The 27,539-nt window shown below is 39.3% G+C and overlaps 1 protein-coding gene across 1 annotated transcript in view; it reads right to left on the minus strand.

Annotated features, from left to right (window-relative positions):
* Positions 1-27,539, minus strand: part of THADA (THADA armadillo repeat containing) — a 154,675-nt gene that overhangs the window by 61,160 nt on the left and 65,976 nt on the right. The window contains exon 30 of the mRNA XM_010393672.4: positions 236-351. Within this exon, the coding sequence (XP_010391974.3) occupies positions 236-351 (116 nt within the window). The remainder of the gene's footprint in view (positions 1-235; positions 352-27,539) is intronic.

Below are 27,539 nucleotides of genomic sequence, written 5' to 3' on the forward strand. Positions count from 1 at the left end.
CAGTTATTTATTTCTTTAATGACTGGACTACAATGCTTTTTCATCCTTGCTTTTGGAAAAAAAAAAATATCTTGATTAAAAATCAGCAAGCCAGTAAGGTGTATAACTTGTACATACTTCAAGACAAACAAATCTGTCCACTTCGTTAAAATAATAATAATTTTAAAAATCAACGAAGTCTTCCATACATTAGTAAATTGTGTTTATAAGTGAGGTATTTTGTGTTTTATCTTACCTTTTAGCCAGCCACAGCTTGGTTCCCATACAGGTAATGATGTCGCCCAGTCCCTGCTGGAAGTCCAAACTAGCAAACTGGTTTGATTCTAGGTACGACTGCAGCAGGTGAAAAACCTAAATTAAAAAAAAAAAAAAAAATTTGAAACTAAGAGTTTCTAGCCACTGCTTTTCCTCCAAATAACTGTAAGATGAAACAGTCACCTGCAAAATGAACAACTATTACTCAAGGAAAAACATGTATTCACTTGGCCTTGTAGCAGATAGAATCCTTAAATCCTTAAGTTGCCTTATCTTTAAAACTCATTTTTCGCACAAGAACAAAACAACAGAAAATGCTAGAAGATGTTAACCTCCATGAAGTGAACAGAAGGCAGCTGGATGAACACCACTCCTCTGGCCTTTCCCAACTCAAGCATCCCTCAACTTTCAACTTTCTTGCTGTGCCATTTGCTCCCCCAGTGCCAGCACAACTGCCTGGGGAGCAGACTGGCAGCCTGGCACACTGATGCAGCGGGGCTGCTCGCACTGTACAAACCAAGGAGACAGGAAAGGGAATTACCATCTGTAAACACTCTGAAGTGCTGACAGAAAAGTATCTTTATTCCTGCTCCTGAGAATCTTCATTCCAGGCCCCAAACACCATGGGCAGTTGGGTTTCACAGAGCAGGGAGATGCTCACACCTTCCCTTTCAAAGGACTGAGCAGACTGAGCTCCTGGTACTGGGGTTCTGCACTTTCTCCTCCAGAGATTCATGTAAAAGCCTAATAGACATGTCCAAGCTATGATGAAGGGAAGAATTCAAGGTACCAGAATCAAGCTGGGTCTTCACTTCACTTTGGGAAAAGAAAAACCTTTGTATCCAGATTTTTAGATCTCAGATCTTGATTTTCCACATTCCAGCTGTCACTTGCTCCAGGGGTTATAATTTTTTGTTTGTTTGCTTGTTTTGGAAATACAAGCACTGCCACACAGCATTAACTTGACACAATTTCATCTGTTTTAGTTTTTTGTGAAATCATTCAAGTGGAAAAACAGCTGCAGTTGTTTCAAATAAGCACAGAAACAGAAGAGATGTCAAGAGACTATCTAATCCATACAAACACTGAGGCAGGGTCTAAACATTCTTGGATGAAACAAATGCCTGACTGTCCTAATCCTGAAAACAGCCAAGAAAGCAGATTCTGGAACACTTGTATGCAACCTCCTCTAGTCTTTCACCCTCAAAATCCAAGCTCTTGAGGGAAGGTGTTCTTGTCTGCTCCCATCCCTGCCCCTACAGCAAACAACTGTTCTCTGAACACTGTTCAGTCAGTCCAGATTTTTTCCTAGTGAGGCACTTATTAAACACAGAGATCTCACCAGGGCCCTTTGACAGGAATAATGAAATAAACTCCCATCTCCCTTTGTTAGCAGGTGCTCTGTAGGCAAGACACATCCTGGAAAAGTAGCTTGTCTTTTTGTCTTTTTTTACATCTTCCTAAGTCCTCTGAACTGAACATCATTTTGTTGATAGCATTTTTCTAAGATGGCCTTTCCAAGATCTTTTTGAACCTTGACCTTTTTCTACAAAATGCTTTGCAGAAGCACAAGCTTGCAAACATTTCAAAGTGTCACCAGACATCTCTACCTTGAGTCCTCTCCTTTAGTCTGCTCTTGCCTGTGCAAGTGTTTGCTTATTAAAATGGTTTACGTAAGTACCTACTCAAATTAACCTTCATGAAAACCAATGTACTAAGCTGCCACTACTAATAGTTACTCTATATTTTTTGTGGCTTGTCCTTAGCCCCTGTTAAGTCATACACACAATAGAAGAAAAAGAACAAAAATGGAAAATAATATTTATGCAGAAGCTCTTACTGCTTTTTATATCCTCTGCTAATTGAAAACCATTTGGTGCCTTAACCTTTCCAATTTTATTCATCTGTGCTTATGTTCATTTCCAGGAATGACAATGGATTTACCTCTAAGCAATAATATAAAATCTGTTTCACAGTTATGAAGGAGCTATCATATTTTTTCCTAGAAGCTTAAATTAATTTAATCTCTTTGAAAACAACTCTCAAAGTGCCTTCTGTGTAGAGGCAGAGGAAACCTAAGTAGTCCGCTAGTTCAAGCTAAAGGTCTTGAAAGAGAAAGAACTGTGTATACTACAGAGGTCAATTTGGTGGATTTAAATTTGTCCAGGTAGGAAATTCAGTACTGAAAGTCCAACCAAAACTCCTCTGGAATTAATTCTCTATATGAACCACATCCTTTCAATACTATTCAGATGGTAAAAATCACAGGACACGAGCCATATTTAAGAAGCAGAATTAGAAGGTGCAACTCACGTAAGAGTTTTATGCACTCGTGAAAAGTGCTGGCATCCATCAGAGAAAATGCTCAACTATGATTTAGCCTGTTCTGACTTTTTTTGACATAAACAAAATCCTGATTTTCTTGGTATTTCACTGCAAGCCCTCTATCAGCTATTCAGACACCCTCACCAAATTTTAGACACCTAGAAACCTTTCCCCAAAGAAATTCTTTTTTCAGCACGAGATTTTAGAATGCCTTAGCTAAATTGGAAACTGTAATTAAAATCAGCACGTTGTATACAAAGCCTTACTTTACATAAGCTAAAACCAGAGGTAACCAAACAAGTAATGTATAAAAGTTAGCCTTGGTAGTTCTTCACTTCCATCACCTGTGACGTGTCATTCTTTGGCTTCCATGGTCTAAGACTACAAGCCGGGCAATGTTTGCATGAGCAGGTAGCAAGTTTTATGAGACTGTTTGATATAAATAATAAAACAGACAGGCTTTCCAGCACATGGCTCTCCTCAAGTCCAAAATACTACATGATTTAAAAGCCTCTGCTAAATTCCTCACGCATAAATGCAGTGAGGTCATGGTGTTCCTTGTGTATGTGGCATTGGTTTTTTATTACACAAAGACAGTATATTAATGATTTTTTTTTCTTTTTTAAAGTTAGTTTTACCAAAAATTTGCACTATCTGTGGAGGAAGGTTTATGAAGACTTATTGGCTGACAGTGATTCTTTTTAATAGATACAACACTTCACTGAGAAAAGGTACTGTCTGTAGTTCTGTGGAATGCTGCATTAAAGATGGTGAGTTCATGGATGCCCAGAAACCTTTTCCTCCCCTGTTGGATTATTATCCTGGCTCCTGAACAGCCTATCCAGCTGCTACACCAACAGAACAGCAGAGACAGTCCGTCAACCTGGGCAAGGGTTGTTAAAACAGTGCAAGCCATGGGAAGTCCAGATATTTTGATACGTTATGATGGGCAAGTGTCCAGTGACGGATCATTCTGAGACTACTCAGCCCACAAGGTTCTAACTCTGAGCCAGCATGTCCTAAGATACTGCAGGTAAAACCACCTGCCATGGGACTATTCAGTGCAAAGTAACACAGAAAAAAAACAAACAAACCCCGCCAAGCCAGCCCAGGTGTGACACTATATCCTTGTCCTGGGTTGCAGTGTATTCTATTACCATCCTCATGAGCTGTTGAAACCAGGGGGGCAGTGTTTCCTTGCCTCCTCCCTCTGGACTATCTTCTGTTAATGAGCCCATCAACGCCTGGCCTCATGACTCATCATCCCATTGTGAGATGCTCCACCCAGAGGGAGGAACCAACCATTACATCCGGAATATAATCTGAGATTCCAAACACCACAGACACCCTTTCCACTGGATTCCCCGAGGACAGGAGCTACACAGCCACCACTGGACCTTCTGAGGAAGACCAGACCCTTCTACAGGATCATTGCTTCAACAGAACCACATCCATCACTTCAAGAGGACTGCAGCCACCATTTTATTGGACTGCTACCACCACCCTAACAGGGTGTCAGGCTGTATCCTGACTCTGTCAGTTTAACCCAGTGTTTTCTGCCTTTATTTTTTTGATTTCCCTATTAAATTGTTATTCTGACTTGGTACCTCCCACTGGTTTGTTTTCAAACTAGTACAATACTAATGAACAAAACCCAAGGACTCAGCATGCCAATAAAGCCATGTTCTGCTCTTCAGCCACTCCCAACTTCCAGTACCTTCCTTGGAGTTGTCAATGTTTCACCCTGGTTTTTCAGCTGTAGAAGCCTCAAGGAAAGGGGGAAAAAGCAGAGAAGGGTGGGGGAGGGAAGAGAAAAAAAGAAACAGCCGGCTTGGTTCCCTGCTGGTCTATCAGGACACACATCCTTCTGTCCTGTTCACATCCATCCCCCAGCCAACAGCGTGCTTTCAGATGCAACACTGAGACTTCTGTGTTGCTCTGTCATGACGTGAGAAAGTTGAGTGTTTTCTTTGTACCCAAGAAGGCCTTAAAACATAACATCTGCTACCTTCCAAGTGTTCATTTTAGATGATTAAGTGAAAAAAAATGCATATTGCTTTTTTTAAAAAAAAAAAAACCCAAATACTTAAATGGTTAGACATCAGCTAAGTCAAAAATATAAATCATGAGAAGCAGGAAGAGACATTTTTTCCCCCCACACTAACTTTGATATGATATGCAGCAGATCATTATCTTTAGCAGCTCTCATATCAGCTTGAATTGCTGGGACACAATTAAAATAATGAAGGAACGTAGTGACGGAGGAAAACTATCAAACACAAAACTTACCTAGTGCAAACTTTTTTTGATGGCAAGAGTTCTCCTGCATACATATAGAGACACTGCAAATATAGCACAACCTTTCAATAGCCACAAAGTTGATCTAGCATGACACATTTTCTAACAAATTAAAATCAACATTTTGTAGCATTAGCAGTAATTTTATGGGAGAAACTAAGGTTTCTGAAGTTCATAACAACTTTTAATTTCCAACATAAAACAGTGATTAGGTGGATACCTGGTGTAGTTGAGCACATGTTTGCATTTGAAAGAAAGCACAGCCTTCAGCATGTTGCTGCACCAAGTGCCTTTTTTCAAACAGTGAGATTTTCCAAAAACAGGAGGCTATACGGTTGCACACTTCTCGGTGAAGTAGCAACATTAAGCTTTCCTCCCCTTAAGATGACCCAAAGCAATAAAAACTTTTTCATGCATGCCCTCAGCTATGTTTGGATGAAATGAAGTATACAATACAAATATTCACATTCCTAAGTGCAAGACTGCAACAATGCTCCCAGTGTTCATTTCAGTGCTTACTGGGGGGAAAAGAAAATACAAACCAAGAAACCAAACTGACATCACCTGAAACTTTACATCCTCAACACAGATCCTTTAACTCCCTAAAAAAATACAAAGAACACAGATGTTTCAGCAGCTGAAAGAAAACAGTGTGTAAATACTGAGCTTTCCAAAATATGCCACTCACCAAGCTATGAAGGTTGAAGTAACATGGGAAGGCAAAAAAAAAGGGCGCTTGCAAAATGGCAGCAGTAAGAAGATTTACTAAGCTAAACATGGGTTTTCAGAACTGTTCCATCAAAAGCTTTTGCCTGAGTACTAACATGCTAATGAAAAAAACCTCAAACGCAGTTTTTCCTTTCTTCTCTCATTTAAAGGCAGATAAAACTTTATTCTTCTTCTACGATAAAAACAACTGCCAAGTTATCTCTGTATTCTGAAATTAAGTTCCAATTTTTTTTTTACTACAACCATGTAGATAAAAACTGGCAAGCTGCTGTGACAGGTGAAGGCATTTTTATTAGTACGATAAAAAGTTCAAAGTTACAATAATTAGCTCCAGGGAAAAACAAGTCCTTAAAATCCCCTTTTTTTCTTAAAGAAGGAAAGTGCCAGTGTGATAATTACAATGGGACTAAAAACTTCACCTACCATCCCCAGTTTTCCAATAAGATATCCACACAAAAATAGATAGGGGAGTTTATAACTATCTGCTTACCACCCCGCTCTGTTAAAAATTTGTATTTGCGGAAAAGAAATACAATGCTTTATCACCAGGGAGTATGGCATGAACACGGTGCCTGCAGTCCATGCTCATCTCCCAGACAAAAGCCACCATGCACATTGCAGAGTTTAAAATGAGTCCAGAACCAGGGGACACAACGGTGCTGCACCGGGCACTGCTGGTGGCACCCTGTGCCCTGCATCCTCATGACCCAGACTCTGCCACACTGAGGTTTAGCAACTCTGTGGCTAGATCGTGGATAGATCAGTGCTATTACAGTCATCAAGGATTTTCTTCACCTGAGGTATTTAATTATGAGAGAACTTTCTATCCGGTGTTTGTGGGAGAGAGTAAATATTCTGAATTTATTTCCCCATTTAAACGGCAATATACTGAAGAGGAATTCCAAGTGTTTATCAATTCTCTTGTCACCCACAAACAGATGTGTTTGAAAAGCCATCATTCTTCTCACAGTCCTAGATCATTTATACATACAAAATTATTACAGGCATCACCCCCTTTGTTCCTACAATTTCCTTTCTTAGAAGTCTTTCACTACGTAATAGTAGTTCCACAACTAACAGATCAGATTATTATTTCTGCCAGAGATACATTATATGATTGCATATGAATATTGCTTCCTTAAATTTGTTTTTGTATGGACTTATTTAATAAACTCAGTCTGAAGTTCAACTATTTCTGTCTGCAAATAATTTTATGAAAACTATAAATTTTTTTTCTTTCTTTAAAGCAACAGCTGGCTCACAATTCAATTTTTCCAGAATTTTAGCTTTGTTTTGTCAGCACATTTCATCATCTAATTACCCAGTTTTGCTTTATTATTCATGAAAAATTACAGCACTTGAATCCTTCTTCCAAATATATCCACCAAAATTCATGAAGCTGGGTTTACACATTAATTAAAAGTTGTTTTGATTAAAATGAAGGCAAGCATGTTTTGATTGAATTAAGAAGTAAAAAAAAGGCTTGAAAACATCTAAATTAATGAATAAAAATACAATACCAGTTAACTCCGTACAACTCAGCAAGAATAACACAGCTCCTTAATAATCTGAAAATTATGAATGTGCCATAACTGATGAAAGTTAGAAGATGCTGAAAATAGCAAAGTTGCTTTCTTCTCAGTGACAGACATATATGAAAAAACATCCATTAAATTAAAAATGTGTTCATCACATTTAAGATAAACCAATTTTTACCTAAGACAAGCCCAAAAAATGTGAAATTTCACAGATCAAAGTTCTGGCAATACAATTTTTATTAGGTTTTTCTTCCTGTTTTAGTCAACATGAAACTTGAATTGCAGCTTAAATTTGTGTATGTGACTCAAAATTTTCATTAGGAGAAAACAAAACAATGAGAAGTTTGCTGCCAGGAAACATCAGGTTCATTTTACTTGGAAGACACAGCTGAATTTTCTCTTAGAAGTACACGGTTTGCTTATTCACACAGAAACCCAATATGACATCTGACTTTACCATTATCAGGACTTTTTTATCATTAGGATTTAAGATACTTTTTAAGCTGTCATTCAGCTAAAGGTACATGTGCTGGGCAGAGCAACCCAACCAGAAGGACTGGCTTATGAGCAAACAGAAATCCCCAGTAAGCAGACACTGCTAAGAAAAGGCAAATCTGCCTGACGACTCAAAGAAAGAGAAGCCAAATCTGAGTGGGTCTCACACACATCCTCCTAACCAGCCTGCCTGAGCAGAGATGAAAGAGGCTACTGTGGAGCTGGTGGCATTTCCACTCTCTGCAAACATCCCTATTATATTCCCACAGCATGTAACCAAAACCTTGAAGTCTAGAGAAATGAACACACCAGACTGCTGGGAGCAGTTGAGAACTGTCCTCAGCCTGTATTTCTGATCAGAACAAACAGCGGGAAGGATACAATGAAGTCTCTTCTTCCAAGTCTATACTCTGCTATCCTAAAAACCCATCCATCACTGGCTTAATCCAGCTACCTCAAAGGATATAAAGCTACACACACACATACCCCAGCTTTCTTTTTCCTCTTCCTTTTTTTTGGGGGTGGCAGTGAAACAACTTGAAATTATTTTTTCCCAGGCTATGTCTTCATAACAGCTCTCCTGCACATGTCCACATGAAAGAAACAAATGCAAATAGAAGACCAAGGCACACATTCTTGTTTACTGAGGGATATTTACAGTTAGGAGGAATATTGTCAGCTACCCCACTGACACAAAGAAGCTGACACGGTAAGAGATGTAGTACGAACATGTTTATCAAGAGTGCTCAGAAGTACACTGCCACTTGACCCCGCAGCTCTGCTGGTTTCAGCAGAGGTGATCTTCTGCCTCGGGAATGTCTGCATTAACACACAAGCTAAGAAAATAATTAGAACTAAGCTGTATCAATTTGATGCTTTTAGTTCCCAAATTCACATTACAAAATAAAGTAAAACTTGTAGCTACAGAAAACTATTTACTTCTCTCAACTAATGATTTTAAACTACCAGAAGAGAAAATATACATACAAGTCTCTCTCAAACAAAAGAAAAATATTAAGTATTTTTAAAGTCTGAGGAACAACTTGACACATGAAAAGTCCCAGTGCAGCTAGCCATAAACATGGTAATAAAATAAAAAAGAGGTGAATGTCTTTCAAGGTTGTACTACAACTTCTGAAAGCTTTTCCCCATTAGTACATTGTCAGTCATAACCTGTGACTGTACATGTCTCTGTTCATGAGGATCAACTTCCCTTCCATTGCTGCTTATTTACGAGCATTTTGTCACTGCTTACGGCTCCATCTGCACTGAGGAACTCAATATTAACAACTGCACTCTTTTGTTTGAACTGTAAGCCAACATTACAAAGCCTACTGAACTTATGTAAGATTGATTGCTCTTCCACCTCTCTGAGTGTAAACAAAAGGGAAAACGTCCCTCCCTTAAAGAAAATTCTCACACAGTTAGATGCAGGTAACAAGGGGGACACTGGGGCCTGCAGCTATGCAGATACATCAAACACCATTCATGTTGGTGCCCAGACCCAGAACTCAAATGCCAAACTCCTCTGACATAAAGCAACACAGCTGAATGCAAGCAGAACTCACAAGAATTTTCCTCTGTCAAAATTATCCCTACAAAAGTGAACATACAACTGAAACATGCAATAAAAGTAACTTTATGTCTAGACAGCATAACTGATGGGTGGGCTTAACTTGCAGATATTCAAATTGAATTCCAAGTGTAAACATTAATAACGAGTTCAGCTTTACAAGGGCAGTACATAGGACAACTGGAGAAAGGAGGTGCATTTAATGCAAACTCTTCATTTTAATTTTTCTTCTTTTATTACAGTAACATCTAGAAATTTCTGTGAAAGGATCCCACTTAGCTGTAACGTAAGAAGGAAAAGACAATCCTCAACCAAACAGCCCTCCTGTGTTTTCAGTCTCATTGTACTACTACATGGCAGCACTGTTCAGCACAGGTGTATGTGGATACAGCCACTTTCCAGCAAGGAAGATCATCTGAGAGGAAAGAGGACTGGCTCCCTGAAATACACAACACCTCTTATTTTCCATGAATGATGTAGAAATAAAGTTTTTACTTATGCAATCACATACTGTTTCTCAGTATGCCCCCCCTCTCCCATATTATAAAAGATTATAGAGTAAAGTCTTGCAGGCAAGAAAACAGAGATTAGGTGATTTATTTGAAATATACGAAGGGTGCATCTCAGAGGCAGACAATTCAAATCCTGTAAGTTCCAGTTCATAGATGGTAGGTATGTGCATGAGAATTTACATGGGGAGAAAGAAATGACAAAATTATGCTTTAAGTATTCTTTTAGGAAGCACTTGGCTCTCCAGAAAACACACAAGGAAGAATACCGAAGTGTCAGTATGATGTAGATTGTACCACCAAAACTGCACAGAAAATATCAACAGTATTTCCTCAGAGCTCTGTCAGCGTTGGACCACTGATCTTCAAAGCTTTTGAAACTATGAAGTTCACAGAAACATAGAAAACTCACGATGAAGTTTAAACTACAACAAATACATGAATCACGCTACTGCTGAAGATCAGCAGATTTTTGCCTCACACATATGGACAAGCTATTTATAAATTTTCACTTCCCATCAGGTTCAGCATGATGTCAGCTTACAATAACAAGTTAATGTTAATGTTTTCCAGTAATTTCCACAGTGCCATTTAACTGCAAGTGCCCCAGCCAAGGTAAATTTAAGGGCAAGGAACAGGCTAACTGCATAACCAGAGAGTAACATTAATGAATTTTGCATCTCTGCTTTGAACATTTGGAATTCTACCTGCAATGTATTTGCCTTTTGTTCCCAAAGTTTAATCTCACCAGTCAGCTGATTACATCTCCCCCAAATGGCTCAACTATTCCTTCTGATTTTAATTAGTGACAATGCTTCATAGCCTTGTGGATTTTTTCCCCAGACAAACAAGCATCCTACGCTATTACAGCAAGTGCCAAACTCAAAGCTATCAAACATTTTCTGAGCTCCAGTAAGATCATGCACTTTGATTTACAATCAGCAGCACCACAGCAGATGAACACTGCCTTTGTGAATTCACCAGTAACAGACAATGTCCAGAGTAAAAAGATGAAATTTCCTGGGGCTTTTCAGAGGAATTAGAAGCTGGTCAGAAAGATCTGTTCTTTATTGTTATTTTTCTCCCTTCTCTCTTCCACTCGCATGCAATTGATGTGTTTTTGACATAAGGGAATGTCAACAGCAAAAGTTTTTATGGTAGAAAAGATTTTTTTGAAAAGCAAGTTCTTCCAACACTTTCCCTTACTCAAGACCACCTTCTCCAACATTTGCACGTGCTTGCCTTTGATTTTATTATCCCAGAGGAGTACAGCTGTCTCACTGTCTCTAAGAATAGTTTTTTAAAGCTGCTTAACCCTCTGCTCAGCTTTGGATATTGAACTGCACAGAGGTTGCTGCCTTCTGAACAGACTGGTGCCAATGGCAGATGTTACCATGCCCACCACTTTTTCAACACCACATCCTACTGAAGTTTAACAATTTCAAACATCCTACCCAGGTTTCTAATGAAAGCAAGCTCCCCATTCCCTTCAGTCACATCAAATTGAAATACATAAATTCAAGTAATATCCAAATATTTAAATCTTCTTTGTTTTTGCTGAAATGGCTCCAGGAGGACCACGAGCTGATCTGTGGCAGCTGCAACACCCGGCAGCCAGAGGACTAGTGATGATCAGCTGCATGTGGACTGCTGTGCACAAGCTGTTTGCAGAGCACGAGCCAACACAAATTCTTCTAGCATTAAGGCCTCAAAACTGCCAGTGAGAACAACTAGGCACCCATCTCACTAAATGCCAGATTTGCTCAAAGCAGCTGAAAACCACCCTGCATCAGTGATGGAAGGTCTATCAGGATACTTCATACCCTTTTTCATTCAAATAAGCACCAAACAAAAGTGGTAAGAGTATCTTGATAGGTTCTTCACTGTATTATCACTTTGCAATCAGCAGCAATCTGATCCTGGTTGTGTTCACCTCCACCCACCACTCCACAGTCCTGTCACTTTTGTATTTCACCAGCGGCTGCAATTGCAACATCACCCACTAAAATCAACAGTTTCTTTAGTTAACAGATTAAACACTTCATTTTACTACCTTTAGATAAACGAAACCAGAATCCAGGGAGAGCTTGTGGTTTCAAGTCACTTCACAGTCTCAATTTGGCAGAACAGAGACAAGTGGAAGGCACCACTACCCTCACTCACGCTTCCAGTACTTTGTTCATAGTCTCTGATACAAAGCAGCTAAAAGGTGCCACACACTGAATGGCTCCTCATCACACAGATCTTGTGTGCATCTCCGTTATCAGAGTGTTGCAACCTTTTTAGAGTCCTAGAGGTGTCTGTTCCATACCCTTTCCTAAATCCTGATCACAAAGTATCCACTAGTTATCAACAGATTATGCTGGGGATCGATGGTTTATGTTGAAGAATCATCCCATAAAGCTGCATACGTTCTGGTTTTTTAGCCGTAAAATTTACTACAGAACTAGAACCACAATAAAGCACATACAACAGTATGAAGTATGACTGCTTCAAATCAACTCAAACGTTAAAAATGTTTCAATTTGGCAAAAAAAGACAACAAAATGAACTAGCAAGAATATGTCAGAAGTTAGGGAATCCACAGAGGTAGTTTAGAAGTCTACTAAAATTCCACACAATTCCATGGTTTAACTGCACTTGGAAAAACAAAAGAACTTTATTTGAAACCAAGTTCCCTCTTTCCCTCTCCAAACACTGTTACGTGTTTTCTGTGCACTTGATCAGTCTTGTCGGCCTTACAATACATTAAAAATTATCAACCAGCTGCAAAAAGGAAGTCCACCTACTTATAAATTTCTTTACTTGATGTTAAGGAGGATGAGTTCTCTTCTAGTTACAGATAACAAGAGAGTAAAAGCTTTTTGTTAAACAAGTTAAAAGGTAAAAATAAAATACTTACTGGTGACATTACAGTGTTCACTACATAAACCTGTGAAGAGATGCCCTACAGACAGCATTGTGCACCATACAGTAGCAATACTGAATATGAAAGTTTTGTATTATAAACCATGAAAGAAATGAAAGAATTCCTGAAATTCAGCACCTCTGTTTTAGTTACTGTACAAACTGTGAAAATATTGTACTCGTCACCCAAAATAACCCATTTTATTCACAGGAAAACAGGCTAATTAAAGAAAAAAGACCCAAATCAAGTTTGTCTAATTCAGGTCTATGACAACACCTCCTGCTCACAGCACCAAAACTGAATGGCGTCCAGGGACACCTCTGAAGTGCTTTATGCTTCTATAATCACAACACTGCAACTGTTTAGAGGATTTTTGTGGCTAATCATGGTGCTGTAATTCTATTCAACAAAGTTGTCTGTGTAAAACCCCAGGGATTCTTTACGTAGATAACCCCATTACAAGCCTCATTCCTGTACTGACTGAATGAAAAAATGTACGACTGACTGCCAACTTCTAAGCCTTTCTTCCTGTTGCCCTATTCAATCTTTATAAATACCCCTGATATAAAACTGAATTAAAAGATAACACTCGGATGGAACATTAATTCCTCTGAAAGGAAAAGGCTGATAGAAAAACATGAGCAAGACTCAACTAGTCAGAGAGTTGATGGAAAGAAGTGTTAAAGGCCATGGTGGTTAAAAACATCTCCCTTTCTGAGGAAATCTGATAGGCTACTGCACTTTGAGAGTAAAAAACCCAAGAAGTTACTGCTGTAATAATTTGAGAGCTGGACATGGTAAGTTTGAGAACCTTTGCAACTTGACTTAGGAAATATTTAGGATTAGATCATTTATTTGGACCATGTGATCAAAGAACTTCACAAATTCAACTTTACAGGAAATTAACTTCTTGTTTAACTGTTCACAAAGTACCACGTTATACAAGACTGAAAATAGCTTTAAATGTCATTAGAACTATCAGCTCTTATGTCAAATTTGATTTAAATGACAATGTTATATATTCAATGTATCTGTCTGAAAGACATTAACTTGAACAATTTTTTTTTCTTCTCTAGAAGCACAATAGGGCTTTTCAGAAAAACGAAAAATTAAGAAAATGAAACAACTCTAAGAGCAACAATACTTTGTAGTTATACTTCCTTCTTTAACAGTGTGTCTCTACCACTTTTACCAACAGTTCCTATTTTTTTAGGGAAAACAATATTCTCCTTTTATTGCTAAAGGCAGGGTGATGTTTCAAAGATGGCACTTTTTTTTCTCACCAGGGATCACTGACTACCAGGAGGCCATATTGTGTATATTTCAAAACTTGTTAAACACAAAATGCACATTTTGGTTTTCATAAGCTTTTTTTTTCACTTCCGTCAACTGAAGATGCTTGATGCTGCAGTATAATTTTTAAATGTTTCTAATTATTGTACAATAATCCAAGAGAAGTAACTACAGTCATAACAGTATTCCCTCCTCAGTTTTTAATAGCTACAAACTTATTTTTTGATTAATTTTAAAATAATAGCTTACAATATGATAATTCAGAAATATAAATTATTGTCTCAAAACAGCAAATTAAACAAAGGTGTTTCTATTGCTGGAAGCCCTTGATGAATTTCATTCTATTTATGGTCACTTTTAATATTAGTACCACCACAGAGGTTTGAAACCCTACGTGCTCAACAAGGCTCCCATAAGAAAGTGGTACCCAAAGGTGATGACACCAAGTCCCTTCCTTTTGAAATGCCTCAGGACTTTCTACAGGCTGCAGTTTTATGCTGCAACACAGGATACACACACAGCTTATAGTTTTTTATTAGATGTTACATCAGGAAATAAAGTCTAAAAAAAATCTGGCAACAGGATGCATATGTAAAGTTTTTCAGAGTGTTACTATGTCCATCTCTACAGCTTCCCAAGGCTTTTTTTGGAAGTGGGTAGTATTCACCAGATGGGAAAACAGCAGTATCACCATAGCACATGCATTTTCATGTTGATATTACTTACCTTCCTATTAACATAATAACCTAAAAAGTATTAAGCACGTAGCATGTTTCACACAACATACTGACAATACGATTTAACCTTTTTCCTTGTCTTGAGTTGGACTGGGTTCAAGAGTTACTTCATTCCAAGGCTCTACCTGGTTATTTCTTATGGCACAAAATAATTCAATAGGTACAAAAATCAAGCATGCACTCAAGCACGGCTCTGTCTGTATTTCCTTTGAAAAAAGTGAACATTGTGCTTTTTACATTTCCTGTTCTATTTCCCAGCAGTGTCTGTTTCACCAATGAAAAAAGACAGACAAACTTGGAAGAATAAGTAAAAGACTTGCACTTTACAAATGTGAGATGAGCACATAACAGGCATTTTGTTTGCTATAGAAGTGTTTTGTGGGGACCAAGAGAAGTTGGCTTTTCCTACCTTAATTTTTTTTTAAGAATATAAATTTAAAGTTATAAAGCTATACAAATGCATGCATTTGGACTGCTGAAAGGAAGAAAAGGTGCTAAGAAAAGTCAACCACACCCAAGTCAAACTTGGTATGAACTATAAATGCTCCGTATCTTCCATCTATGTCAAATGTTTAAGTGTTGAATTCATAAATGATTTCTCATAGTAAAAAGACAGGTTTAACACTGTTGATGCATTTGCATCAACAAAGGGCAAATCGGATTTTTAAGGTTTAAAGCTTTCCCAGTAAACACTTCTGTCACAAAGACCTTTCTGCAGCTTTGAAAATACTAGTGTATACTTGAGAAAAAAATTAGTAACTACTGCTTATTTTTCACAATAAAACCAGGCCAGAATGAACAACTACAATCTGCAGAGGTTACCTGCCAAACAGCAATTGAGATATTCACTGCAGATGTGAAGATGTACTGAATCTGAAGTTTACACTTCTGAGTAAAATCAATATACAGATACACTTGGCCTGCATTTCTGACAGCATGTTAATTACTCCAGTGCAATAAGCAACAAAATAGCAGCTATTCTGTAAGAGAGGATGAGGTCCAGAACAGAGCTATAAAGGAGCAAACATCTGAAACAAGAGCTGGTGGGAGGGAGTGGATAGTGAGGATGCCAGGGGAAACAGGGTAGAGATAACAGAGGCACAAGCCTGAAAAGGAATTAGGGAGGGCAGAATAGAAGCACCTGCTGCTTATCATTCCTTCAGAAGCCTTATTAATTCTTTGCTTGCTTAAAGCTGTGGGGGAGGTTTCCACACTCCCAAATATCAAGGATGATGATCCAAAGACAACCGGCACCTTTTGTGAAGTACAGAAAAGAAGGGATCTTGACAGGTGATAAATTTGGAAGCATCCCTCACCCTCTCAGCATCTCCCCATGCTATTAGACCACACCTAGGCTGTTTCCAGCACCTGAGGGAGGCTCTGCAGGGTACTTCATGTCCAAGAGCTGCCTGCAGCTCCACTGGAAGCCACATTTTTCATCACCGAACTCAGAATCCACATTATTATCACTTCTGGCCCTGCACAGGACCATCTCCACGAGTCACACTGTGTGCTTGAGAGCATTGCCCAAACACTTCCTGAACTCTGTCAGGCTGCTGCCGTGACCAGTTCCCTGGGGAGTGTGTTCCAGTGCCCAACCACACTCTGCTGTTTTTCCCGATATCCAACCTAAACCTCTTCCTGTCACTGGTCACAAGAGTAAACACATCAGTGTCTGCCCCTTCTCTTCCCCTCACAAGGAAGCTGTAACTGCAATGAGGTCTCCCCTCAATCACCTCTTCTCCAGGCTGAACAGACCAAGTGACCTCAGACACTCCTCATATGGCTTCCCCTCAAGGCCCTTCATCGTCCTCATGGACCTCCTTTGGACACTTCCTAATAGTTTTGTATCGTTCTTATACTGTGTCACCCAGAACTGCACACAATATTCAAGGTGAGGCTGCCCCAGTGCAGAGCAGAGCTGGACAATTCCTTCCCTTGCCCGGCTGGCGATGCTGTGCCTGATGCCCCCCAGGAGACACTTGGCCCTCCTGGCTGCCAGGGCACTGCGGACTCATGTTCAGCTTACTATCGACCAGGACCCCCAGGTCCCTTTCCATGGAGCTGTTCTCCAGCTTCTCATTCCCCAATCTACACACACAACCAGGGCTGCCCTGTCCCAAGTGGAGAATTGGGCACTTGTCATTGTTAAACTTCACAGAGTTGGTGGCTGCCCATCCCGTATTTGTTGAGGTCTCTCTGCAGGGCCTCTGCCCTCAAGGGAGCTGACAGCTCCTCCCAGTTTAGTGTCACTGGCTTTTAGTTGAGAGTTTTAGCAGCAATGCCCCAGAACTGGGAGCATGATGTACTAGACAGTGGAAAACAAACTATGCTTCAGTTTGTTCAGAGCTTTGCTTCCCACATTGCCCCTGACCTAAAAGCGAAACAGACAGACACTTACAGCAAGGCACCACTTCTGCTCCTCCAAATAAACTCTCCACCACCAGATACAACCATAACGCAGCTTCTCCTTGTTAACTGTGCACCCACATAAACTTTCGGTCCCATGTAGTTTCTTTACGTCTGTCAAATTTCAGTAGAACCCTTCCTAAGCCTGGATATCCATTTACCATTCTTTTCTGGCCTAGGCACAAACAGCATTGGAGGAACAAAAGCAGAGGAACACATTTATGGAGTACGTTCTAGTTCAGATTCAGTCATTTAGAGCCTCAGTGAAAACACCACACTTTAAGTCAAACAGCCATGTGAAAAAATGTTCCTAGAAAATTTTAGCACAACAATAACTACGTCAAAAATGCTGGTATTCTAAAATACTTAAATGAATAAAGGCAAGAAAAAACAGTAGTAAGAAACACTACAGCAAGAAATGCCTGTGACATACAAATATTTAAAGAAAGAAAAGCAACTAACATGCATTAAATTGATTAAGACAAAAAAAGTACACTAAATTAATTCAAAAAAATCCTAATCTGATGCATTAACACCCTTGATACCAATTTTCACACACTGGAAAAGTGTCTTATTCTTGTTTGAGGTTATTTTGTCTCATGTTCTTAGATTTCCAAGTTCTTCCCCCTCTCTTCCTTTCAACTTTTTTTCTTCCACTATTGGAGATTCTTGCATCCTGGCCTTCAACGTTGATAAGTCTTTACTGAGTAGTTACCCATTTACAACCACTCATCCCTCTTCATTCAGTTCTCCCACCCAGCATTCTTTTGAAAGCCCAGCTTTCCCAGCTTTCTCTTCCTTTCATGGAGGATATTTTTCTCTTTTGTAAACAGGCAGAGAGATCTTCCAAAGACCATAGAAGGCACCTTTCCCTATTTCTCACTACAGACTGAACTTCTGAAAACACAGAACATGGTAAAAAAGCCTCACTGCACAGAAGTATTTTTTGTACATCCTCAAGCAGCCAGAACTTATCATGGATGGGTATTTTTAAAAGTATATCCAAAAAGTGTATTCAGGATTGTCTTTCTTTTGGCTCTGAAAGTTTTTTAAGGACATGGTTCCTAGATCAAAAGGAAGGGGAAAAAAATCCTATGCGGGTGGGATGGAAAACATGTTTTTGGAGATGAAAAATGAACTCCATGGAGTACTAAAGTAATCCACTGCACCACCTAGGAGGATATTATATCTTCGGTAAGCTTTGCAAGTTTCAACTTTTCTCTTCCCAACTGTAAAAACATCCTCTGCCTGTGACAGAGTGATAGGATTGCTTTCCTAACTAATTATGAGGGATACTTATAGATTCATAATACAAAACAGGTGCAAGAAACATGCACAGAATTGAACACTTAAAAACTCAGACTTCACAACAGTTCAACTGTTGTTCTGGGAGGTCTAAATCAAGTTACTCAGCCAGTGCCTAGAATAGTTTGACTCTCTTCAGGAAGACTTAAGTAATGAAAAGTAAAACACTGTGCTGACAATTATTTGTTACTCATATCTCCATCATTTAAGGACAAAATAATGTATCCACTGTGAAAACTGTACCTATACAGAGGATTTCTCTTTGTTAACACCTAATCAGAGTTGTTTTATATAAGCACATTCATAGACAGTGTTTTCAGTCACTGCACAATTATCCTCGAACACAACTAGAGATGCCAGGTGAACACTAGCGATGCTCTATGGCTGTAATTGAACATCAGGCAGGGTACCTCAAATGGCCACACACAGGCAGCCAAAATCTCCGCTAGCAGGGTTGCAGGAGCTTTTATTCATAAAAGAGTGGAACTACATGCACTGGAACAGGAAGGCCGAAACATTTGCAGAGCAACCGCTTACCATAACCAGAGTAACAAGTGTCAAAACTTAGGGTATGGGAGAGAGGGAGGCAGTGCATCCATCAAGTCACCCCTCTCCCTGTACAGAGGGATGCTCTGTACATCTGTCCAACTGGCACGCCCTCCCTGCCACAACCCAGAGAAATGACCCGTTACAGGCTGGGGCCGCTGTGGCTGGACAGTGCCCAGGCACAAAGGGACCTGGGGGTGGTACTGGTCAACAGCCAACTGACCACGAGCCAGCAGTGTGCCCTGGCGGCCAAGAAGGCCAATGGCATCCTGGCCTGTATCAGGAATGGTGTGGCCAGCAGGACAAGGGAGGTCATTCTTCCCCTGTACTCGGCACTGGTACCTTGAATACTGTGTCCAGTTCTGGGCCCCTCAGCTCAGGAAGGACATTGAGATGCTTGAGCGCATCCAGAGGAGGGTGACAAGGCTGGTGAGGGGCTTGGAACACAAGCCCTGTGAGGAACGACTGCGGGAGCTGGGGTCATTTGGCCTGGAGAAAAGGAGACTCAGAGGTGACCTTATCACCCTCTACAACTATGTGAAAGGTGGTTGTAGTCAGGTGGGGGTTGGTCTCTTTTGCCAGGTAGCAACTGACAGAACAAGAGGACACAGTCTCAAGCTGTGCCAGGGGAAATATAGGTTGGATGTTAGGAAAAAGTTTTTTATGGAACGAGTGGTTAAATACTGGAATTGTCTGCCTGGAGAGGTGGTGGAGTCACCATCCCTGGATGTGTTTAAAGAAAGACTGGACATGGCACTCAGTGCCATGGTTTAGTTGAGGTGGTGTTAGGGCATTGGTTGGACTCGATGATCTTGGAGGTGTCTTCCAACCTGGTGATTCTGTGTGATTCTGTGATTATTAGTTACCTCTCAGTTAAATACAGCAGTGCCTTGTTTTCACTAACTGATGAATATTGCTCATTCTGTACTAAACCATGGGGTTTTTTTCCTAGGAAGATGTGACCTCACAAGGTTTACACAAACAGCATCTTTGCATATCCTTAGTTGCTGTAGGAAGGAACTCAATGACGCAGAAACTGAAAAGACTTAATAGAGTTGTAAGAGCTGTGTACATCTGTGTCCTTTTGAAAAGCGGTGACATATCTTAGGAAGTCAGAGACAATATTTGAGAGCATTACTAATTACAGTTAGAGCAACTTCAAAGCAATGTACAACTTGTAGGCCTGCCCAGTCAATCAGCCGTATTACGTGCCTTTTTCTTGGCTTTTTTTTTTTTTAAATTAAAAAAACAGCTGAAAGAAAACCTCTGGCAAAACTCATCAATGACTCTCTTTCAGAGACTGCCTCCTCCCATTCCTGGAACTCAGCTGCATTTCTGTTGCATTCATAGATATAAATCTCCTTCTCAAATGCTTACTGCCTCCTTGTATCAGTGCACCCTTATGTAACAGTCAATATAATTTCACAGCATGAAGACATGAGACAACTGTTCTGCTATTGCCAGCTACATATAAGTGAATGTTTCCAGCTTGACATCAGTATTTCTTTAATGTTTGTACTAATCTTAAAAGTAAGGCTTATCTTAAACACTAAAAACTGAGGTTAGAAAAGAAACAGCTGAAAGGAAGTTTCACAGGAAAACATTTAATTTTAGCAGGTTTATTTCTTTGATCAGTAGATAAAGTAAGGTTTGTTTACTATATTGAGTTTTTATAAGCCAACACTGAACTGCTACACTTCAAACTTTACTGCCAAGACAAATAAAATGCAATTCACCATAGTCAATGTTTCTAGGCTACTGAATAAAGCCAAGTAAACAATACATTACTTCCCCATTCATTCTCTCAGACTCTAGAAATCCTCTGGCTTCAAAACAAGAAAAAAATATGGTCACTACAGCACTGCTGCTAATTCACATTAAGGATTTTCAGGTGAAACTAATGAATAGTACACCTCTCTCTTTTACCCAGCAACAAGGACCAGCATCCAAGAATGACCTTCAGAATGTATTTGACTTGTTTCCTCATATTCTAGTGACCCTAGTCATTGGAGTCTGTGGGGTTTTATTACCTATTCAGTCCAATAAAAGGTCCAGTGACTGCTTGTGAGTTCTCCTTCATGCATCATTCTTCCCTGCTTTATTTTCGAATTATTTAAACTGCCTTTAGTTCTCTGAGTAAGTATTCAAGTATTAAACTCATAAAACACGAGAGTGATTGCAATCTGAAATACCTAAAGCCTGACCTTCCGTTGGAGTAATTTCAGCCAAAATCCTCCTCCTCTCGAAGGAAGGAAAGAGGCATCGGCATTCATTAGGCAGCCTCTGCTTTCATTACTTTTATCAACAACAACCTGTCTTAATACAACTCTGCCAGATAATTAAACTACCCAACATATTGATGTTTTCATCATGAATTGCTGCTTTTCATTAGTAAAACCATGTACTTGATTTTTATCTTCCACAAAGTCACATCCATACATCTCTGGCTCAAAAGTGCTGGAAGCTAAGACAGCACATGCAGATGTTTCTCCAGCTGCTTTGTCTCACTCTTTTTCCTAGGCTTGTGCCATCAGTCCTTGCTGGAGGGAGCACCCTGACAGACAAATCTTTACATGACCCAGTATGGCTGTTTTGAGGTTATGTTCTTGTCCTGATTTTCTTACCACTCTAATGAAGTTTCCAACCATCCTTTAAATCAAGTATTTCATCTTTAAATCGCTTCTTCCAGCTCTCCATTAAGATTTAAAAAAATCAGTATATCCAAAGAGTTGATACAGAGAACTTAAAAGTTCTACCATTGCGCAAACCTCGATGGATTCAATAAACTCCAGAAATAAAAAAAAAAAAGAAATAGTACATGACTTTCATAGTATTCAAGGCCAGGCTAGATGGGGCTCTGAGCAACCTCACGTTGGTGAAGGTGTCCCTGACCGTGGCAGGGGCATTGGAACCAGATGATCTTTAAGGTCCCTTCCAACCCAAACAATTCTATGATGCTCTAATAAAAGTCCTGTACAGAAAAACCCACTATGCAACCATGCAGGTGTTTTAATCGTATTATTATTATTTTTTAATACAAAGGCTCTAGATTCTTTCATTTTGAAGTATTTTCAGAAAGATGGGTCTAATTCTATAAGATGATGCCATTCCCTGAAAAGTAACTGCCAACTTCTTGTCCCACTGAAGTCAGTAGGAAGCTTAATCTTTAAAATGAACGTTAACTAATGTACAGAGTGATAAAGCCAAATATCTCCCATAAGTCTAATTTGTCACATGCAACTGAGTCAATGTGACTCAGCCTGTTCTTTAGATTTCAGACGCAACAGTGCTGCTTGTTTCAAAAACTAAACAAAAATGTTCAAAATCTCAAAACAACGTTCCTTGCATGAGACTTTGCATTCATATGCCAAACAGAACTGTTTGAATTAGTGATCACAAAAAACAAACAAACAAGGAAAAACCAACCCCCCCCACACAAACACACTTCTTTGAACCAGCCCACTGCTCTAACACCCATTTAGCTAACTGAAACTACAGAATTTTGCGGATAAAAATTCAGTTTGGAGAAAGTTTGAATATTAAGCATAAAACTTTGTGAAGAGCAAATGACTGCTGATTGATGACACTCAAAACAACATTAAAAAAGTGAATTTCCATTTTTATCTTCATGAACTTTAACCCTGCACCAAAGCATAACAAATTGTCCGTTTCATCTGCCAGTTGTATTTTGTATGCCTTTAAGAACAGATACCCAGAGAGAAGAAATACAGTTTTTCTCTTGCAATGCAAAACACTGGCATATGCTCAGGGAACAAATCTCAGGATAAATCAGTAGGAGTGACAAAGTAACAGTAATAAGTGGGAAGACAGCAGTGAGAAGAAGAGAAGCTACCAGCCAGGCCTCACATGAGAAGATGGGGGATAGAAAGAAATTTTTCTAAGGACCACAGTAGAGCAAGCAGAATTTCTGTGGCTTTTGAGTTATAGCAGAAACCAAAACCAGTCACAAGAGGAAGGATCCACCTGCAAGAACATGACAGACCAGCAGAGGATTTTTTTTTTATTTTATTCTATGAAGTTGGTTGATTCCTTCTATGAAGTACCACCCAAAATGTAAATACTCATCATGAACAAAGCAGATTCCAGACAGAAATTGTTCTTTAATGATATGTGCAGCTGGGAACTTCTATGAAAACCTTTATCTTGGACTGTGCAATCCATCTCCTGGCGGAGGCAACAAGTGGAGGCACACGTAAACTCATGCAGTCCCCTCCATATATAAGCAGCAAATGATAAGGGAGAAGACAACACTGAATCCTCCTTCCTCCTAATCTGTGCTCAAAAAATGCCAAAGGGAATGCAAAGAGCTCTTCAAATAGAATGGCCAAATAAGAGAAGCAAAATTTTTTGTACCGGTTTGTACCCCAATCTCAAGCTAGACACTGTCAGCATGTAGTTATGAATCCACACAAGACCTCTAGAAAGCAAGGCAGCACCTTCAACGTTTCAGAACACGGCACAGACAAGTTAATGAAAACACAATGTCTCTTTTAATAACTTTCATTGACCTAATCCCTTGTGTTCTGAAAATATGTAACTGTAGGCTTGCCAAAGTGAATATGAAGAAGATCAAACTGATAAAACACAAGATAATGAGTCAATTGATGTGCAGATTCATTAATTTTGAAAACAAATAAACCTTAACAGTAATTACGTCTGCTCATGATTAATGGCAGCTGCCCAATGGATTGTTCTTGATACGAATAGCATGTAAGGGTATACACACACTCATTAGAGTACAGATTTTTCCAGTATACAAATGTGAAAAAGATTTCTGGAAACTAATGAGTGCAGAACTGTGACTGAAAGCTCCAGTCATACTATTGCTATTCCACTGTACTAAAAACAACCGGATTCTCAATCCATGAACATCACACAGGCTTTGAAATCCAGCATCAATCATGTTAACTGATTCTCACAAGATAAAAACAAAAGCTGAAGTCTAACATCTGCTTTCCTTGGCAAACCAATCTGAAAGTTTATGCATTTGGGAGGGTTTTTTAATCATCATAAATAACCCACAACCAGATGAATTAAAGGTGCTGCCTTGTTTTCTGGACAAATCATGATAGGGTCCCTGTAACTTTTCTTCACTTCAAAGCATTCAAAGGAAGACTTTAAGGAATTAGAGGAATTAAAAGGCCTGTGTGCAGATGCAGTCTGTGATATTGCTGGGATCATGGAGATGATACAATAGCTGACATGTTTGGGGTAATGCAATGGAGGGATACAGGTTCTTTAGGAAGGACAGGTAGGGAAGATGAGAAGATGGGGGTTGACCTCTCTGTGACAGAACGACCATAACGCACAGAGCTTTGCCTGGGGATGGACGATGAGCCATGGGAGCTTATGGGTGAGGACTGAAGTGTGGGTGACACTCAGGGGGTGTCTGCTATAAGCTGCCAAACCAGGCAGAACAAGTGGACAAGGGCTTCTACAGACAGCCTTGTGTCTCCAGGCCCTGGTCCTCATGCGGGGCTTCAACCACCCTGGCAGCTGCTGGGTGACCAACACAGCACTGTGTAAGCAACCCAGAGGCCTCCCAGAGAGCACCGACAACAACTCCCCAATAAAAGCAGCAGAGCAAACAACAAGGAGAGGAGCTCTGCTGGAACTCCATCACAACCAAGGAATGCCTGATTGAGGATGTGAAGGTAAAAGGCAGCCTTGCCTGGTTCATTCTGAATTTCTCAATTTTTCAGGAAAGACAGAATATATACTGCAGAAATTCCAGTCCCAAAGAGAGAGAAAGTCAAAAGAACATTTGATCCTCTGATAAGGATACCTTACAATCTTCCCAAATATTTGTAAGTTCCTCAGCAACTGCAAAAATCAGAAAAATTCACGAACATAAAGGCTTCCCTAGTCAAATTCTGATACTCTTCCAGAAGTCCCTACATAAAGCTCCAAATGAGCTCTTCCTTTCAGCTGATCAGCTAAAAAGTGTAGATCTTAAAACAAGCCAGAAACGTTTCATTATTCAAGAAAGCTAGTACAAAATTTCTGCATTTTCTTATGAATTAGAAACTTGATTTCCTTCCCCCAGCCCATGCCAGTTTGGATTATGGAGCAAAGCAGAATCTGTACTCATAAAGAAAACCTTAGGCATAGAAAAGATTTTTCATTGTCTTATTCAAGTCAATGCATTTGCTCATGATGCAGAACTGCTTCTTGAAGAATAATCATCAGCTCTCCAAGTGTTACAGAACAGCAGCATCCCTCTTAGATAATTCTTGAAAAGAATTATTCTGTAAACCCTGTAAAGCATAACATTATTTTATCCTCATGAACATTCACATTCCTATGTAAATTGAGTCACAGTTAAAACACTGTGGAGAAAAAGACATTTTCACATAAGGCAGAGGTCTGAAGTTAAACACATCTCTGCATCCATGGTCAAAAAAACACTTCTTGGCAAGCTCAGCATTTTGAAAACCAAGCCATGTCTGGACAAGCACTTCATGCTGAACTCTTTTTGAATGATCTTTCTATAAATTAACACTTGGCTTGCAACAGATGAAGTGATTACATAACTCTGAAACATAGCTGAAATATACCTTCAAGATTCACTACATCTGGCACTGCCACCTAATTCTGAATAATTCCAGCCTTCCTTTTTAGAACTTGACAGCATATGAACACTGAAATAAAGTCGGGCAATGAGCTTCTCATGTGACTGAACAAATGAAATTACTGAATTCCATTTTCGTAAGATATTGGCCTTGTATTACAGGAAAAATGTGTATTTTATTGAGTTTTGTACAAACTTGCTCTTTTTAGTAGGGATTTTTGTTTTGGTTTTGTATCAAGAAGGGTGATAAATCCTCCACTGTGTCATGGAAAAGCAGTGCAAACGGTTTTGAACACTTCCAGATGACCATCTCTCTTCAAGTAAGCCTTCTGAGAAAGCGCTTTAACCAACAGTCCCCATAATATAATTTTCTACAGTTCAATGAGCCTTACCAGCAGATTTGCAAGTCCCAATTAACACTGATAAAAAGAAAACTGAAACAAGGCATCCAGCAGCCCCTAAAAAGTCACAACACATTCCTCTTTGTACTGCTTATACAGGTTGAACTACCCGGCACTGGTATTTTAGAGCTACAACAAACACCACTGCCTTTCCTCCATTTTTTGCACATCTTTACCACCCTACAGTACTTCTGAATGCTTTGTTATTTTAAACTAGCAACAGATAGTTGCCATACATGTCAGCCATACACTAAATTAAATTAAGCATTAAATAAAGATTTTGAGCATCCTTGATTCATAAGCAATAACGGCAAAGCCCAAGACAAATGTGAGAAACCAAACCACTGAACTGTTATGGTACAACTAACATTTTTTGGAAGAATATCATTCTCTGACTGCACTGGTCTCTCCTTGTGCAGTACAAATTGCAGTAGTAGCTCCTAATAGTTGCTCAAAACTGATGAAATATCAGGTTAAAGCCCTGGGAACAACTTCGACCTCACAGATATGGAAAACTCCCTACACCTCTGCGTAAGATCATGTTAGCAATACTGGATTAAAAACTAGATCATCCTTTGGGCTCTTTCATATTCACCCTTTTTTTTTTCCAGGCAACTGAAAAGAAGGCAACAGCTCTATACAGTATTTCCAGTCCATACCCTCATGACTAGAGTTATAATCATTTTGGATTAAGAAAGCATTTCATTCTCGCTGTTGGAATAACCCTCTTTTCCTAACACTTCAGGAGCTGTGAAACCCTTTACAGGTAAAGCTGACATTAATAGCCCTAGAGGGACTTCACTCATTTCCTAGATTTCCTGAAAGTCCTGATTTTAATGGGAAATAATATGCTGGAAAAAACACAATTAAAACCCAAATCAAAACAACCATACACACCCCAGCACACAGCTTACAGTGGGAACATGTACCTAGAAAGTTTGCCAACTAAGACAGACCAACAGAGCTGATCATGTACAATATGGCTTTGTTGGAAGGTCGCTTGTGAAAAACAAGCAATAAAAATCAGTAACTTATTACCATGATAGCTTAAAAATGAAACACAGTGAACTGACTGCCATAAACCAGAGGAATGATACATGGAGAATGAAGAAACTTCTGATAAGTGAGCTGTACTCCAAAATGTTTCCAGAAGCCAACATATAAAGTTTACCACAACTTGTACAGCACACTGACAGGAAGCTGTTGGTGTAGCAGGAAAAGCAAATGAAGTAATAAATAATTATGTGGGTAAGTAGTGAATCTGAAGATATATATACAATGCTACTGGTGCATGAAGTTCAGCTTTGTCTTGGATTTGTTCAGTCATTTTGGGCAAGTCACAGAGATCTCTCCGTAAATACATTCAGATAAGGATATTTGCTCTTAAAGCACTTTAATCTCTGGAGATGAAACATTATATTGAAATGCAAATGTTACTACTTACAGCTTACTGCCTTCAAATGACAGCTGAAACGTGCATTCCACATTTATCATCTGACAGAATCAACTCAAAAGCAGTCTTCATGTATGTTTTGACAACGTATGAATGTTAAGCACAACTCATGGCATGTTATCTGGCTGTCAAGTATGACCAAAAAATGTTTAAAAAACCCTACAGTAAAAAAA

This window comes from Corvus cornix, chromosome 3 (genome assembly GCF_000738735.6).
Source record: "Corvus cornix cornix isolate S_Up_H32 chromosome 3, ASM73873v5, whole genome shotgun sequence".
Taxonomy (NCBI): domain Eukaryota; kingdom Metazoa; phylum Chordata; class Aves; order Passeriformes; family Corvidae; genus Corvus; species Corvus cornix.